The 18,430-nt window shown below is 35.0% G+C and overlaps 2 protein-coding genes across 2 annotated transcripts in view; one reads left to right on the top strand and one right to left on the bottom strand.

Annotated features, from left to right (window-relative positions):
* Positions 1-12: 12 nt before the first annotated feature.
* cdc42se2 (CDC42 small effector 2) lies at positions 13-6,016 on the top strand. Its single transcript, XM_015378235.1, has 5 exons — positions 13-102; positions 1,894-2,172; positions 2,743-2,844; positions 2,919-2,997; positions 3,934-6,016. The coding sequence occupies exons 2-4, from the start codon at positions 2,119-2,121 to the stop codon at positions 2,991-2,993; spliced, it is 231 nt and encodes a 76-aa protein (XP_015233721.1). The 5' UTR covers positions 13-102; positions 1,894-2,118; the 3' UTR covers positions 2,994-2,997; positions 3,934-6,016.
* Positions 6,017-8,726: 2,710 nt separating this feature from the next.
* LOC107086939 (interferon regulatory factor 5-like) overlaps positions 8,727-18,430 on the bottom strand; it is a 10,713-nt gene continuing 1,009 nt past the window's right edge. Inside the window, exons 3-7 of the mRNA XM_015378233.1 lie at positions 11,582-11,761; positions 11,322-11,492; positions 11,174-11,226; positions 10,978-11,065; positions 8,727-9,391 (exon numbers count right to left, since the gene is read on the bottom strand). Of these exons, the coding sequence (XP_015233719.1) occupies positions 9,273-9,391; positions 10,978-11,065; positions 11,174-11,226; positions 11,322-11,492; positions 11,582-11,761 (611 nt within the window). The 3' untranslated portion in view covers positions 8,727-9,272. The remainder of the gene's footprint in view (positions 9,392-10,977; positions 11,066-11,173; positions 11,227-11,321; positions 11,493-11,581; positions 11,762-18,430) is intronic.

Raw genomic sequence — 18,430 nt, 5'->3', positions numbered from 1 at the left:
GAAGTCCTCTTGCGTAAACTGTAGGCAGAGTTCCGGGTTTTTTGGTATTCTTCATTTTTAGGTCGAGCCTGCCTTTCGCTCCGGTACACCGGCCACCTTCTGGTGAGTTTATCTTCTTAAAAACAGTAAAACAAAAAACGTATGGAATCTTCAGTATTGATATTTATATGAGCGAATGTCTGTTTTAACCATAGCATTTGTTTCCCGTTCTTGTTTTGCTGCTTGGAGGTTAGCTCAGTTAGCCTGCTCGGCTAGTAGCTGTCAAAAAGGAAGAAAAAAAAACTCAGCTTCGGTTGCTAGCGAGGTTAGCATGTAAGCTAACTTTCGTAGCAGCTGACAACTGTCCCCAGCTCGCTTTTGACAGTCATCTGAGTCAGCACATAAATGATATTAGAAATTAATTTTGATAAAATGTGGTAGAGTCTGTTCATAAATCTAACCATATTTATCAATTGAAGACGGGGGGGTCTGTTTTGCCGCAGCGGCGCGTAGTTACATAACGCTAATTTGTTTGTAAATGTCTATTACGCCTAAACCAAGCGCAGTAATGATTCATCCTTTAAGGAAATGTTTTATTGTGAAACTTTAAGCTTTTATACACTCCTGTAACAAATGGCTGTATGTTTCTTCACCACTGAGAGCAAACTGTCACTTCAATGTCAGCCAAGTGTGCTGTCAGCTGCATTGTCAGTTACTCAGTTCTTTCTGCTACTTTGTCAGCAAACTCTTTTCATTTGAGGTAACACTTGATCCTCCCTTCACTGTCTGCAGCAAGAATAGCTGAGCCAGTTTTTTTTGTTGTTTATATATATATATATATATATGTTGGGAAATAATGTGAAAGGGTGGTCATCCAATTTCTAAATCTTAAAAAAGTTACAGTGAATAAACCTACTAATAGAGAGACTTGAGTTCTTACGTCATTTGGAAACAAATGTCTTTTAACTGATTTTGAACAGCTGAGATAACTAACATTAAGTATTAATTGATAGAATCTCCACAATTTACCTTAAGAACAGTTTCTGTATAGTCAGAGGCTCAAATACACAGGTAGAAGATAAACCTGAAATATTTACTAAAACACTCTTCTGCTCGTAAATATATTTGACTATTTTTGGTTTGTGTGTTTCCTTCCGGGAATCGGATGCTAAGCTTTTATATTTATGATGACACATGGCATGCTTTTCCTTTTTTAAACACATACTTTTATGAGATCCAGTAATGTTTGATACATGTGGATTGTCAGATGTTTGAATAATGTGAAACTACATGTTTTGCCAGCTGGGGTTAAAAAGAGAGGAGAAAAAAGAAGGGTATTCCTTATGTTTTCTTTTTTTATGCCTACTCAAAGCATTTAACATTTGAATCAGAAGGAGCCCTGAAGGTTAACACTGTAGGAGTTCAACGCATCCTTTGAAACATTTTAGTTTCTGTCACTCCCCATGTACCTTTTCATATTTAACACAGTTTGAGCTACGCCTTAAATCAGGAATATTCACCCTCTCTTTCGCTTTTTAAACAGTTTTAAACTTTCATTTGACAATAAATAATCCAGTATGTTATGTCAGCACGAGGACTTGATCGCTTTCTAGTTCAAAGGGATGTTTTTGTAAAACTGAAACCTATGCTTAAAGAAATCTAAATGGTTTAATTGTGATTATCCACTGAAATATTGAACAGCTGAGTGATCCTGTGTCAAAACAAAGGGAATACGAGAACAAGCATCTGGTAAGTAAAGGGCGTTTTCAGTAGAAGTCCCCTTGCCACAGACAAAGAGCTAGGTCACTGCCAGTTACGATACAGAAAGCCAATAAACAAATTGCCAATATGTTATTGCCACAGTAGTTTAGTATGATTGAAATATTCATGTGTTTTTTTTTACTGTGTCAACAGGTGTGTTCGCCCCCGTTGTTTTGTGGATATATTTTTTTTTTTTTTTGGTTTGTTTTTTGAGGAGCAGTTCTTCTGCCAATAGATTTACCACGGAGAAACCAGCAGCCCTTCTGTCAGCAATTTCCGGTGGGTGTTTGTGACAGGCGACGGCGAGCAGGAAGAAAGACGCAGAGAGGCGTCTGAGCTGAGAGAGGAAACTGCTGTGGCTTCTTCGTCTGCCTCAGAATGACTGAGTTCTGGGTTTGTTTCAGTTGCTGCATTGCAGAGCAGCCACAACCAGTGAGTGTGACATTTCCTCTGAAGAGTAACTGATTTTGCTTAAAGTTTAATGATGCTTATATGCCTTTTTTAAAAAGAGGAATCAAGGCAATGACGGTGACATATCTGGAGAAGTCTATCCCTAAGCATTCTGCTTAAAGCCTGTAAATGCAGTTTCAGATTTTAGAGGTTAAAGAGGCATTTTGTAGGAAGGAAGTTGAAAAATTAATACTCTGAATACTTCTTTATAATAGCTATAGCATAATGGAGTATGTAGGGAACCAGGAGTGAGGTATCTGTGTAGAAATTAAATAGGAATAGTCTACAACTGGTTTAAATGTCAAAAATATTCTACTCTTGAAGTGTAGAGGAAACTAAAGATAAAGCAGAGGAGGCTGATAGACCTCTTAGTAGATGTGCTTAGCCTAACCTTTGTAATATTTTTGAATATTCTCTAATTGTTTGTGTCACCCCTTCTGATGTATGTAGAGTATCAGTAGCAACTACTGTTTCATTTATATCCACATATAAAGACACAAGACAAGTTTAGCTCCAAAGGTTTGACAGAATATATTTGGTTGCTTTTTACAGAAACGGCGGCGACGAATCGACCGCTCCATGATCGGGGAGCCAACAAATTTTGTTCACACCACACATGTAGGCTCAGGGGATATGGGCCTTGGATTGGCATCAGTAAGCTTTTCTGCACTGTTCATGGTTTTATCGGCCGTGGTCGTCAGCTCTCTGACATTCCCGTCTCTTTGTAGGTAGACCTCGTTCAGGCCCAGATGAAATCCAAAGGAGGTTACACACATGGAGGTTCGGAGGGTTCTCAGTTGTAGCAAGGTGAGATTAGCTTTTTTGGTTGGTTTTCTCCTGCCTTTACTACTCTTTTGCTTTTTATTTATACTTTGTCTGATTTAGCTTCTTGAAAACAAGCAATAAGAAACATCAATTGTCCTCAAATATTTGCATGTGGCTTTGGTGTGTGAAAATACAAAAAAAAAAAAAGTTTCTTATCAGAGTAGTGCAGCATTCTTGATAAAGAGTGATAAGTAGGTTGCAACGTTTAATCTGGCCTTTTTCTATGAAAGCACTTTTGCTTCCTCTCTCTTTATTGCGGTGTGTAAAATGATAACTCCAAACAAAATGTGGTTTTGTAATTCAACAAAGACAAACACATGAATAAATATCTACTGTAGATCAGACAGTCTCTGTTTTGACTCCACCCAGGTCATGTCAGACCATATGATGCCACACAACTTCAGGCTGCTCTTGTGTGTCTGTGGGGAAACTTGCAATGCAAATTTACGTTGTTTATGGTCCTGATTTACTGCGGGGAATTCTCTCCCTCTGTGAAGGAATCACTGGACTTTTCCCTGGGATCGATAAGCGTTGCTTTGCTGATAGCCGCCTCAGTTTATCTTGAGGCAGTTACTCAGCTGTCAGTAAAAAGTGTTACGTAGTTTATTAAATTTAAAATCACATACCTGCTCCTAAACTGTGACTTGGCTTCTTTGATGTTGTTGGACTGTCATGTTTTTTACTCCCTTCTGATATTCCTTTAGTCGCTTTTTGAATCTGTTGTGTCCGAGCGGATATAGAATAACAAATTCCATGTTTAGAGATAAGAAGTGCTTTAAGTCGAGTAAACCTTCTGAAATTGGATCCTTTTTATGAAACAAATTTAACATAACTGTTAAATTAACCTCCATATATGTGATTTTTTTATTTTATTTTTTTAATGTGTATTCCACCTTTTTTTTTGTATTTTTTTCACAGCTCTTCAACCTCATGAAAACTACTGTTTTAAGGAAGAGTAAAAAAAACATACAAAAGGAAAAAGCAGTTCCGTCTGTAACAGACCCAAGACCAAACAATGAAACTTCTGCTTTTCCAGGATGCTGTACATAGTTTTATCGTTCATTCCTCCTGTTTTTTTTTTTTTGTTTTGTTTTTTTAATGAAAGCACTGCTATCCATTTGTTGCCATATTGTTGCACTGTAAAGAGCAAATGTTGAGGGTAGATAAAGCTGTTTAGAGAGCTCATAATGTCAGTCAGATGTATGCTTGTGTGTATGCATGGGGGGGAGTTTTCAGAAATATTTGCTGTTGTAGCCCACTGGATGCCTGTAATTTATTAGATTTGTTGACGGACCTCATGGTGGCTGGGCCACTGGATATATGGAACATTCAGCTTCCTTCTTTTCTCTCAGAGGTTTATTAAAGTACAGGTTAAAAGTAAGCGACACAAACATGTTGAGGTTTTTATTCTGAGAATTTCTCCTGCTTCTCTGAGTCACTTTCAGGGTTGAAGGTTGCTGTTTTTATGATAAACTTGAAAACGAGTGGATACACTGGACCATACAATGTACACCGACACTTGCTTAGGAACCTCTTTTCTTCCATTTCTTTCCTGTTTTTTTAAGCGTTCAGATTGAAACTGCATAGAATTTTATTAAATGAAAAGCTCTCCGTTCTGCCTTCTGAAGTCATGTTTATTTTGTTAGAACATTTTGCTGAAACAACAAACCTTCTAGTGTTTTTAGAGAAAATTTAATACATTCCTTTTTTTTTTTTCCAAACTGTACACCAACTGTAGGCAAATAATCTTAATGCAGATACTCCCTCCGAGGAGGGTTAGGTTTTCTGTTGTTGACAGACTTGATGTAGGTTCATCTGGTTAATTGTAACTGATTGTATCTTTCACCAGCACACAGAGAAATCTCAGCTATCTGACATGTAATCCCTTTCTTTATTTGTTCCCTTCAATTCAGCCTTGTCATATGTTTGTATCTAGTTATGTCAATTTCTCATGTAGAGTTTTAATATGTTATAATTACAAAAAGTATTACTCTCTTATCCTTTAGGTAAACATTCTCTTCCACTGCTGTAGTGTTTTCTTGCTCTCCAAAGGATTTGCCTTTTCCACAAGCACACAACCTTTTCTCTTAATGGGAAAAGTAAACAAATGCAGCTATTGTCTGATTCTGCTGGTTCTTCAGTGATCAGGGTGGATTTAATGTCTTTTGTTTGTAAAACTCTTATTTCTTTTTTCACTTGAGATAGAGCTTTGTTTTGTTCTTATCTTCATACCAATAATTGTGTAATAATTAATCAGAGATGAAGCAAACAGCCTTTAATTTCACAATACATATTTTATTTTCTTTGTGTGTACCCAAGGATTGACTTTTTACACATGTGTTGAATGTATTTCGTGCAGCATGCTAAAAGATGATGGTACAAAGGAATTCAATTTTTAACACTGGTACCAGCTGGTAGAAAATGCAGTCTAATTGTAAGTTTGACACTCTTAAATCTTCTGACAGATTTAATTAAATTGAGTCTAGTCAGAGTTAAAATAAAAGTTTCTGGAACAGCTGTTTTTTTTTATTTATTTTTTTATTCGTTTTTTACACTAATTGGCTGTGTAGTTTGCTCTGTAAAACAGACTAATATAAACAATTTTAACCCCTAAATCATTAAAGAAAACCGGCCCTGCAGTACATTTATATGACCAGCAGGCTGTGCTATTGGACTGCTTGAATGTGATTTAAAAGAATAAATAAATAAAAATCCCGTTTTGTTTTTGAGGGAACCTGTCATGACTTATGATGATGCTGTATATGTGATGTATCAAAGTGATAAATGCGTGATATAAATATATAAATGTATTCACATTCGTGCATATTTGCTTTTTTTGTAAAAGCTTGCAGGGAAGGTAGAATTGGCACAGTGTTTTATTTTCTTTTTTTTTTTCTCAGGATTTAACTTCATGTAGTTCCCACTTTTAAAGGGATATTCAACTGTTTGTTTTTGTTTCCCTCTACATGAGTAAATAAATAAATGTTATATGTTGTCTGACCACCCTGTATTGTGTTTCATGGTCCTTCGGTGGAGTCGAGTTAATATGAAGACTAATTACCAGTAGAAAATATGTTTTCTCATAATTAGCAGACAAAATTAGCTCGTTAAAATATTTTGACCTACTTCTTAAAGAGTATGTTACTGTTGCCTAAGTTAGAAAACAAAAACAAAACAGATCTCATTCCTTTTAACAGCACATGCACTGAAAGCGCCTACAAGTAATTATCAGTCCTTATCAAATGGAATCATAATAAGGTTTCTCCTTGTTTCTTAAACTGATTTGCAAGCGCAAATCTCAACTTCAGGATTTAGTGCTGTGAGTGCATTATGATACAAGTATCAAAGTTACCTGGACAGCTATCTACTGCTCATTTACCATATATATATCAGTTCTTTAAAGGGCTTATATGGAGCAAAAATGAATTTTCTTGAGCTCTAAACTATGACAAAGATACTCCATCATATTCCTGCCCAGAGTAATTATTCGCTTGATTTATACATTTCTGAATAATCCTCATGAATTCTGTTACGGAGCAGCAGACCCTCCCTGTCCTGGAAAAAAGAAATGACCAAGACAGATGTATGTGGAGCTATCTTTACCTGCTCCCTCTTGGAAGACCCTACCTTAAGCACACTTCACTAGTCAAACAAACAAACGCCCCCTTTCCCTGATCAGTGAGCGATGATGTGAGGCAGAACGTGATCATTTCTGCTGTTGAGACGAAGCAGCTCTTTTAGCACCTAATCTGCACAGTGACATCAGCTGTTCTTTTTATTTTTTTTTAGCTAATGTCTAATTCAGGGGTGACGAACCCATTTTTATATCTAACCACTTCAGCGCTATCGCTTTTTAAAAAGACCTGGTTGCAGCAGTGTAAATAGAGCTTTTGCTTTTATCATTTTATTTAAAAGGTGCGCACTGCTATTATCAACACCTTTGATTATAGATGAGTTGGGCCTGTTTTTCAGTGCTTAGTCCTGTTTCTCTCTTGGACGCAGTTATGTGCTCAGAGCTGGACTACTGCTTCTTTCCTAGCCAGAGCCAATAATGGAGTTTGTCTACCATCACCCTTTCTAAGCATTTTTAGATCAATGCTTTTATGATCCATTGTATGTCTTTGTGTTCTTAAGCCCTTAGTTGGTAGAAGGCTTCTCACACTCAGCCTGGCTCTGCTGGAGCTCCCTTTCTCTTAAATGTCCAATTAATAATTCACAACAAATGAATATGCCATAGTACCTCTCCACTGTCATGGCATGCATGCTCTGTGTGAGGGATTGCATCAATGATTGAATCAAGGACAAAATGAAATGAATGTCTACTGTCGCCGTATGCTCATCCAGGGGGCTGTATTATGCAAAGTCAATGAGTGTAATGAGCTGATTTTCCTTGGATAGAAAACTTTGAATCAACCTGACTGGATGATCTATTTGTCACTGTAAAGTGTGACGTTTTGTAATTGGCATGATAGAAATAAACTGAATTGTTCTGATATTATAACTTTGCTCCCATTTATTTTGCAGTTCAGCCACATTGTCCACATATTTTTTATTTTATGTCAGATATCTTTTTTCAGGGGACCAGAGAAACCGCTATAGAGGCCCAATTTCAGCCCACAAACCATACCATCGTATTGTATGTATGTATATATATATATATAATTATAAATTTATTTAAAAATTATGTTTAAAAATGTGTTTAGCTTTATTAGCTAGGGCTTCATGGAAATCTGGTCTATCTTCAGTGATTTATTTGGAAATATAGATGTGTGCTAATTTACCTGTTGATTCATTGTGATCAGTAAATATTGACCCTGAATACATTTCTGTGCTTATTAGCACAGCTCATTGGTCCCTAACAGGCCACCACTATGAACATTTTGGGGAACTGCTGTTGGTTGCAATCCTGCGGGGGAGGTGGTTTAGCGATGAAGCCAAGTCTTTTACCTAGCTGGCAATGCTGACTAAGGGGAGACGATTCTTCACGTTTAAGAGCTCATCAGAATGTGATGTGGCCAAAAGGATGTCCACTTTCATGCAGTCACAAGTTTAGATCTACTTTCATTGATCTGTAAGGTATTTAGTCAATTTTAGGTGCATTCAGAAATTTAATCAGAATAAAACATCCCAAAGTTTTTTTGTTTTTAATATGTGTCTTGATTTGCTGAGCTGCAGGCTGGAAAAAAAAAGAAATAGTAGAGAAATGATTACATGAATGTTTTCAAACATTACATGTTAATTTTAAACATGTAAGATTTGCAATGTTGAATAAAACGCTGCTTGAGAATCTAGAAGTCAGTGTAACCATAGCTCTGTCAGGTCATGTTTTGTTTGCCTACTATTCTGCCCGGTTAAGTGTCGGTTACTAATGGGCCAGCTGAAAATTGAATCTTTGTTACCAAGCCTCAGCAGATGCACTTTTAAACTCATTAAAGATCATATTATTTGAAGCTTCAAATCAGATGGACAGTAGATGGTGGTCATTCATAATGCTGCTTCCTGTTTTGGAATTATCTCTTCTTAATTGCAGCACTTTGTTTTTTATAAAATATGGACTAAAATCTATTAAATGAATAACAAGAAGTTATACTAACACTCAATCTTTACCTATAATGCATATTAGTAAAACAAAGTCAGAAGTCAAAACTGGAACATTGACAAAACAATTTTATTTTGTAATTCTTTATCATTTACACTTCACAGTCCTAAGAAGGAACATCTGTTATGGAAATTAAAAGAAAAAAAAAAACAACTTAAAACACAGTTACAAAAAAAAAAGACAAAGAATCACATTTGTTTGTACATTGTTTAATAAAATGTTGTTTAACTTTCTTCGTAGTCATAAAGAAATAAACAAATTATGAATTGCATATAAAAACATAAACTTAAGCATTGTGACAGCCTGAGAGTAGAGATCGATACCATATCTTTTGCTGGGATTAAATCTGATCTTATTTTTTTATCTGAAAGCTACGCTGCAAGCTTGGTGTCATTTTCATGGGTGTGAGTCACTGAACCACAGTGAACACATATGATGATAGCAGCAGCCGCAATGCTTGGCTTGGAACCAGATCCTGTTATTGCAGCGTTCCCAGAATTGAGTGATTGACAGGGCTATAATATCGGCCCCAACTTTATTTCCTTGCTGTTGTTCAGTAGTCCGTGCAGCAGAAACAGGAAAACACAGAAGCATTTACGGGAAATCACTAACTCAACAAATAAGTGTTAAATAAAGATAGAAAAGAGGATCCAAACAGCTACAGCATTAGTGTTTGCTGCTGTGTGGACCAGTCTGAGAGTTCTTTGATGTAGTTTGGGCCAAACAGATCACCGTAGTTCTCCGTCTGAAGAGGATAAGGGTTCTCCTCACCAGCACCTGAGAAGTACACAACATTAAAATCAAAGTGAAAAGTTTGATAGGAAATGAACATTACTCTGACATCAAACTCATCAACATCAAACTAATTAATAATGACATATGGCTTGATGAATCTTCAGACAATGCACAATTAACCTAAACAAACACAGTCATAATAGGATTTACATATTTTAAATTCCAAAAAAGAATAGTTTAACACTTCAAACACAAACTGTACCAAATTTTAAACTCATTAACAAAGAATTTTATTCTTGTATTTCAAGACTGAAAAATGCAAAAGTATTGGTATAATTCCTTTAAACAATAATACTTTTAAAAAGGTAAGACAATATGTGTTCTGTTGAAGACTATTTTCTTTTAATTTTATTTTTAAGTAAGTACTTTACTAACAGCTTTAAATAACTGTTGTCTGTAAACTTTCTATGTAAGTCAGCTAGAATGAGCCTCCAATGCCAATGTCTATAATGACCAGAGAGGGTCTAGCATCACCTTATACAGTCTGCTAATGCTGTGGTCAGCGGGAGAAAGGCAGTAGACTGAAGCTTGAGACTTTAGAAGAGGCACCTCCTGACTGGGTGTAGCATTTCTGGATGAATTGCAAAATATTTACTAGTTCTGCGCCATTTTGCTGGCCCGTCAGCTAAGGACGAGAGAAAGCAGCCCTAAAACAAAAGGTTTAGACTTCCTCTGCAGTTTTTGATTATATCAAGGTTTTTTGTTAATCACGACTAGAATAAATTCTGTTAATTCGTAAAGATTTTTACTTCTTTTTGTACACTAACTGAGAAGCTTCCTTCCTCGGATTCGGACCGGGTAATTAAAATGATGACTGAACAGTTCCTATTACAAGCCCTGTAATTGGATTAGCACTATTATCTTGAGTAAAGTTGCTTCTGCCTTTGAAACATATTTTACTTTTAAACTGTTCGTGCTCCACTTACCAAACTGATTTTTTTTAGTTCTCAACATTGTTACATTTAAGGCTGATTCAGATATTGTGATCAATAGTTTAATTAAATAATTATCAACTAATTTAGTGGTCGATTAATCGTTAACTGGAGTATAGAGACTGTAAAATGTGTCTTTAGCTGACATACCAAGCCACCTTGAGGAGCAATGATACCAAAATTGTAAAGAAAAAAAAATTGTGTTCATTTTGCATTTAAGATAAAAATCTTTTTCGTCTGTCAATATCCTCTATCCAGATCTCTTTAAGTGGAAAAGCTTTATTTTCACAAAAATCTTCTTTAGGGACCTTTGTACTGTTCGTTTATTAAATGATTAATCGAAAATTCAACAGATTAACTGATTTTCAAAATAATAGTTAGTTGCAGCCCTAGTTCCAATTAATGTGTGTTAGTAAGTATGAGACTGACTATTCCTGTATGTTTGACTCTTCTAAGAGTCTCTTATATTCAGTAAAAAGTATATAATGAAAAAAATATATAAGGTTCATTCGAAGACCTTAGTTAAAATATAAGGTCTTCGAATGCATGAAACTATGACACTTTGCATTATAACTATATTTAATTAACTTCTTATAATTAAGAACAGCCAAGGTAAGAAAAAAAAAAGTGTTGTACATTGTTGTTGGTCCCACGGAGGATGCGTCCTCCATCCTCTTTGATCCCAAGTCTGGTTCCATTGCTCAGTGTTTAAATGGTCAGTTAGCTGCAACAGACAAAACACTACGATAAAGAGACACAAATTTGTTTTTGTTTTGTTTTTAGTCTATTTTCAGTCAGAAAAACTTGGATTCATTCTAAGACAATGGCTTACCTTATAGGCCGCTTCACTTGGTTCCTGTTCCTCAAGTTTGGACTCCCACAGACCTGCAAAACAACAATAACTCATAACCACTGAACTGAAAGGACCATTAATAATAACATCCAGTGATAAAATGAGTACACATAATGAAACATCTTACCATGTGCTTCATGGCTGTTGAAGCAATGTTGTGCGCTTGTCTCCAGCTTATGCGGTGGTTCTGACACAGGTAGTGCTGTTGTAGGCTGCCAGGTTTGCTGTGAGGTATATGTGTTGTCGATTCTGTGGTCTCCTAAGCCTCTCTGTATCTCTTGGGGTCTGCTGAACAGTCCTGATGAAGCAAAGAAGAGCTCAGGATTGGATTGGATGTTGAAAATAATTTGTCCAGATGAAAATAGGGAAGCCGATTAAATAGTTTACCTCTTCTTCTTCTGCGTGTTTGAGAACTGGGCAGCATTCTGTAGACTCTGTAGGCATTACTGCCTCTCTTCCTGCTGTGTTCCCGCAGCTCACAGATGTCAGGCAGGGAATTCAAGGCACATCGGAAGTTTGCTTTCCACGTCTTAGGATCAGGCTTGTCTCTGCCTGGACGGTACCTTCCTAAAAAATTAAAGAGGGACATTTTAGCTTGTGACCGCAACTACAATTCTGCAAAAAGACAGATTTATTATTCTCAAAATCAATTTACCAAATATAATAAAGAAAAAAAAAAAGAAATTAGTTAAGTCTTCATTTTGCACCAGGTATTGAAATGTTACATCTACTACTAACCATCATCTGGTTAAACAACATTACTGTTTGTCAGTTAATTTTGAAAGTATGTGTTTTTCATTATAAGGAAGCATTACACCTAACAGCAACAGGCTCATGGCACAACACCTTTCTGTAAGTATTCTGTCTTGGCTAGAGAACAATCCGTTGAAGGAGTCATTGTGGCTATGAGTCATTATATTAGGAGAAACAGAAATTGTTCACATACTGTTAAACCCAGAAATTTTAATGAACTTCCTCTGTATAATCAAGGTATCTTTATTATTAAATGGTAAACGGCCTGCACTTATATAGCGCTTTTTCAAGTCAGGAGGCGAAAGCGCTTTACAATACTTTCAGTCATTCATCCATCCACACACATGGATGGTCACAGGTCACCCTGGCGCTCACTGACATAAGCGAGGCTGCCGTAACCCTAGTTACGTTAAGTGTCTTGCTCAAGGACACAACACTGAAAGCCAGAGCTTGAACCTCGTGTTGCTGCAGGGTAAAATTCCGTTGCAACTTATTTATCTTGATCTGCAAGATTAATACTAATATTCTTGTAATAACATGCTTATTTGTCCTCATTAATGGAGGCAATAGAAAGGTAAACAGACGCCAACCTTTTTTCATTGTTGATGAAGGATTGTTTTATTTTAATTCCAGTACAGATATTTTGGGTCATAATAGAGAAGGGTAAATATGTTAAAATATAAATAAAATATTTTCCTTTTATTGGTAGCCTTAATTTTCTATTATTTCCAATATCTTATCAGAAACACATTTTTGCCAGGTGTGTGAAAAACAACTGGCAATTAAAGCACTATTTGATTTGATACATATTTGTTTAGAAATTAATTTTCCTTTATGAAAATAGTTAATGTCATTTAGTAGACATTAAGCTGAACAGATACAAATATATATATGTAATGTTGAAAGTAAGCAGGAACCTGATACTTTGCGCTACCAACTTTACCACAAAGTGAAACTAGTCTGTAACATTTAAATCTCATAGCTATTGGTTTGCTCTTTCCAAGTTTGCTTCATAAAATACGTGTCTGATTCAGGCTAAACTCTAATAAACTCTGTCAGCTGTGCTTACCAACAAATTCGTCTGCGCTCAGCTGCCCTTTGCTAGAATGTCTTTGAAAAACACTATCAGCCAAGTGGAAAAAATGTTTTTGCCAATCTTTCTGTATTTCATTTCTTTCAGCTCACGAGATGTGATGCAAAACATTTTTTAATTTCGACCAGAGAAATCCCTGTATTATATCCAGGATAAATATTCCTTATTCTTTTTTTTTTTTAAATAAAGTTCCACACCAAAAGGTATACAGTCCTTTAAATATTTATCTATCATAGTGCCTCTGTTGCTATCTGTTCAAATAACATGCGAATGTGTCCTGGAATTATCTTAATTTATTTTTCTCTGTTTCCTTCAAATGTTTTAACACTTAAATTTCTTTATTTCTTTATTTCTTTATTTATTTTTAGATTAAATTCCAGATTAGAGGAGACTTGTCTGAATTGGAGGTATGATTTTCATGGCATCTTTATTTATTTATTTTTTTATATCAAGCCCATAGCCTATAAGGTGATTCAAAAAAGTAAATGTCATGGGGGAAAATGTCGTTCACAGTCTCATTAAGGTTCTGTTCTCTATTCTTGTTTGATTTAAATTACTTCCACTTAAACAGATTATAAAGATTATACAACAGATTATCCAATAATGTCTGTTATTATATCTAACCTGTTGATATCCACATTCGCATTGCAAAGACTTATAAGCTTTAACTGACAACTGGATAGGGATACCTGTCTCTACCTGCTCTGGATAATACGTGTCATTTAAAAGGTCAACATCTCAGTATTAGCTCCTGTTTGCGTTTTGGCCTCAGATATCTGGTTGTTGTTCTTTGACAGCTTAATGTCAATCAGCATTCAGGGTGGTTAGCAGTATTAAAATGGCTTTTATCATTCTGGAAATTCCTCTGAACTGATACCTGGTATGGAATGCTGAGCTCAAAATTAGTCATGAATTTGTTTTGACTCGGCTAGTTTTAATGACGTTTATTTGGGTAATGGTGGTCATGATGTAGGGCTTTGTCCTGTAGCCAGTGGGTTGCCTGTTTGAATCCCTGCTTTCTTTATCTGTGTGTTTGTATCCTTGGATACTTCTCCTGGCTTGCTTGCTGTTGTTGATCACAAGGTTCTGGTTTTAATGTCAGTGTGTCCAAAGGCAGCTGTGGCTACAATGTAGTTTGCCTGCATCCGTGTGTGTAAATGAATAGGTGAATGACTGAATGTTGCCTAAGGCACTTAGGCGTTCTTGAACTGAGCAGAAGAAGCAGAAGGTTTATGCAAGTTATACGAAGCGCAACACGGTGGATCAAAAGGTACTGCTGTGACTCATGAGCATTTAAGCCTCTAAGTGTTATAAAAGTACAGGCTATTTATCAAATCATTTTTAAGTCCACTTCAGATTGTGTAATTTAAAAAATACTATTATCCTATTTGGTACAAATGAAAAATCCAAATATTAAAATGCTTTGGATTAATCACACTGTTAACCAGTTTATTTTATTTTTAGGCAAAAAGGCTGATCACAGTATTGACGGTTAGAATTATGAGGAGGGATCTCTTCAGTCAGTAACAGTGAGGTTTGGACTGTCTTTATGCTAATTCTTGCATGATCACAAGTAATTATTTTCTTAAAAAACAGCTCAAGATATTTTAAAAAGTCCTAAAATGAATTTCTTTAATTAAAACATGAGTTTTAATTTTATGAATCCATTATTTTCAACTGTTTTATTTTCTTGTGCTTTTTGTTTTTAACTGGTGAAGCAATTTCAGAAATTCTATCTTTCCAAAGTGCTCCAAAGTTTAATCACTTATTTTCTCCCTTGCGGGCTTCAAATTATGTAATTTCATTAAATTGATCTTAATGTATAAGCTTCCTGATAAAGTTAGAGGTAAAACATTATGACTCCTTTGATGGACTCTTAATTTCATGTGTCCAAGCATATGTTTATTAGAACGTCCTAATAAATTAATGCTTCTCACATAAGGAAATTAATGCATACATGTATCTAAAGTAAATCCTTATGCGGGAATTGTATTTGCAACTAACATGAATTTATGTGGCAAAAGTAGAATCTTTGTATATAAGTGGATTATGATAGAGTTTGGTGAGTGGTTTAAAACCCATTTGTCCCATATTGATTGTGCTCGGAAGATTAAAGTTAAAAAGCTTTTAGAGACTGTTGTAGTTGCTGTTGATGTTTTATATTCACAGATGTAAATCTTCAGCAAATGTTAAAGGAAACCTGGAAATGCAAATAATATAAAAAGCAAGAAGCAAGAAGAACACCATCAACTGATGCAGCAGAAACCTTCGAATAGGTCCCCAGTAAAAAAAAAGCTTTAAGGAAATGTAAGCTTTAATAATGCCTATCTATATATGAACAATAGAATAGAAAATATCTTTATTGCAGGAAATTGTGGTGTTACAGCCACCAAAAAGGTAATAGGAAAAAAATGGTCACACAAATGTGGACCTTAGAGAGTGTATAAGAATAACATAAAAGTGAAGAGTTCAAAAATAAACAAATAAAATACTGTACTGTTAAGTGTTTTAACAATATAAGACTGTGAACCTGGAGAATAAATAAACAATATACAGCTATGGATATTTTTTTAGTATGGATATTTGAAAATAGCAGCAACATTACAGATGTGCACAATTACAGTAGTATGTTTTTTTAACTGGCTAAAATTTTGACTAAATTTCCAGTCTAGGAAGAGGTCAAACTTTTTTTTAGAAAATAAAGTTTAGTAGTGTTGTTGTAGGCTGCCAGGTTTGCTGTGAGGTAGCGTGTTAGAAAATAACCTGGACTTGATAGAAAAAACAAATTATAATAAATAAAAAACTAATAGCATAAATGATGATATTATTTAAATGTCCTTTAGGTACATTTATCCCAGTGATTCAAATCGCTAAGTAAAACAATATATTGATCAATTACACAAAGTCTTTTTCATTAAGTCTATCGTTGTACAATCTTCAGATCCTAGCCAATTAAAGCACAGCATTTAAAGTTAGAGTAATACCTTAGCACAAGAAAAATCAGTTTGAATAGAGAATGTGGGGTTATATTAAGGTATCTTTAATACCTGCATAAAGATTGTAGTTTTTTTCCAAAGATTATATAAATCCAACAAACGTGCATCATTGCAACTCATTTTCCCATCTACTCTTAATGACGGAATTTTTCATATTAAATGCATTAATGCTGCAATAACACTTTAGCACAGATGCTTTTCTCATAAAACATTAGATATCATCAGCTGGCGGACCATTCATCTTGTAAAGTGAGTACATAGGATGAGTTGAGTCCTTTCTTAAATTTAACACCACTGTATGGTTTGACTCAGAGTCTATCCTAGGACATTAATTACAAGGTTAAGGAACAAAATCACCCTCATCATCACTATCAGGTAATTATTAGAGATGGTTTTGCTCTTAATGCCGCTTGCAAATGCAAACACTTCTGTAGATTATTAGATGTATCCTATGAAGACCATTAGAGATGCACTTTGACAGCGATAAGATCACCTTTCACCCTCACTGCGAGGGAACTGCAGTATTCCCATGATGTCATGTGATGCAGATTTTAAAAAAAGAGAGTTTCCCAAGAGAGAAGAAAAGAAAATGTACTTTGGTTTACACGTCGGTGCATGTGCATATTTGAGCTTAAAAACAGTGTTAACAGTGAAATATATTCCATAGAACAGAAAGTAAAAGATATCTGACCATTTTTCTGTGCAAGTGATGATTGCTGCAAAATATGCAGTTATAATATTGAACTACTCTGATTTTTTTTCCCCAATAAATAAGCAAACATGGTTTTTTTCTGTGTATAATCATGTTAGAAATTATCTCTAAGTGCTGTCTCTGATGCATTGTATTGAGATCCTAAAAATGTCTTTGAAGTTCCTAGCTGCCATTAAAGATAACTTGCTCTAACTATTGTGTAGTTTGTTTATTTGATGTGTTCTGCCAACTCTGATCATTTAGCTGGAAAGGGGATTTATGAATGGAATGTGGTTCATCAAGAAAAACTGAGCAATGCTGCAGCTCTTAGGTGGAAATATCAAAGACCGGAGAAAAAGAAAAAAAAAAAAAAAAAAAAACGGTCAACAAGCATAGATAATCCCCAACCAAAACAAAACTTTATTGCACTACTAAGATCTTTGTGATGACTTGTTTGTGTTGGTTTGGTTGATTTTCTGCTTCTTTTAAATAAAGTGATCCCTTCTTTTCAATATTTTGTGGAACATTTTAAATCTGTTTATGCCAATCGTCTGTGGATATAAAAGGAAATAAAAACATCAGCATTGATAGATAAAACCATGAAACTTTTCATTTTGATCTCAACCATTCTTCATAAGTTGGCCTTTGAAGGTCAACATTTTTATATAACATTGATTTGTTTTATTTTTGTTCTCAAGTTAGAGTAGCTCTTCCTGAACATATTTTTACTTAAGATAAGGCTATAAGTAGCCATCCAAAACATTTCTCAACTTAGAGTAAAAAAAATTATTTTATAAAAAGATAACTTAGTAGCTGACACACTTATCTTTGTAACTATATGAAAAAATTACATTTTGGAGTTTTAAAAAATTGAAACAACAAAAAACCTAAATAAAAAAAAAAATAACACGAAAAGTGCAAACTCAAATGGAAAGAAAATCTTAAAAAAAAAATTTTCTTACATAAAACTTATGAAACCATTATTTACCCATCATCATTACAGTATCTCTCCGGGTACTTTCTCCCACAGTCCAAAAACATGACTGTTAGGTTGATTGGCTTCTCTCAATTCTCCATAGATGTGAGTGAATGGTTTTTTTGTCCTGTTTGTCTCTATGTTGCCCTGTGATAACCTGGCCTCCTTTCCAGGGTGTACCCCACCTCTCGCCCGTAGACAGCTGGAGATAGGCACCAGCACCCCTCGCATGGATAGATCATTATAGAATGTAATGCATATATTTTAGGACAGGATTAACTACCTACAGATATTCATATAACTGTATATTACCTAAACCCTTTAAATTTCACGAAAAGCTTTGCAGATAGAATTAATATAAAAAGCAAAGCTTATGTGCAAAAAAACCCAAATAAAATTATATCAGTAAAACTTTGGGCTAGCTGACTGTCTGTGTGAGGTTCAAAAGTGTTTTCTTTATTTACTGGATTGACTTACATGCATCAGCCCCGGATTTTACTCAAGTAAGAGGAGCGATTCTTCATTTTGATACTACTTAAATCAAAATAATAAATAAAAAAATGTAATTTTGTCAAAAGGTTACTGATGTAAATGACTAATGTAACCAGTTACTAACATGGTCAGTGTAAAAACCATGAATTTGATTGTTGGTTAGTTAGTCACTTAGTGATCCTGTAAGTGACCAATTTATACATATATTAGTATTTATATATATATATATATATAT

Source organism: Cyprinodon variegatus, unplaced genomic scaffold (assembly GCF_000732505.1).
Source record: "Cyprinodon variegatus isolate N-32 unplaced genomic scaffold, C_variegatus-1.0 Scaffold167, whole genome shotgun sequence".
NCBI lineage: Eukaryota > Metazoa > Chordata > Actinopteri > Cyprinodontiformes > Cyprinodontidae > Cyprinodon > Cyprinodon variegatus.
The sequence above is the reverse complement of the archived record's forward strand: the minus strand, read 5'-3'. Positions and strand labels throughout refer to the sequence as shown.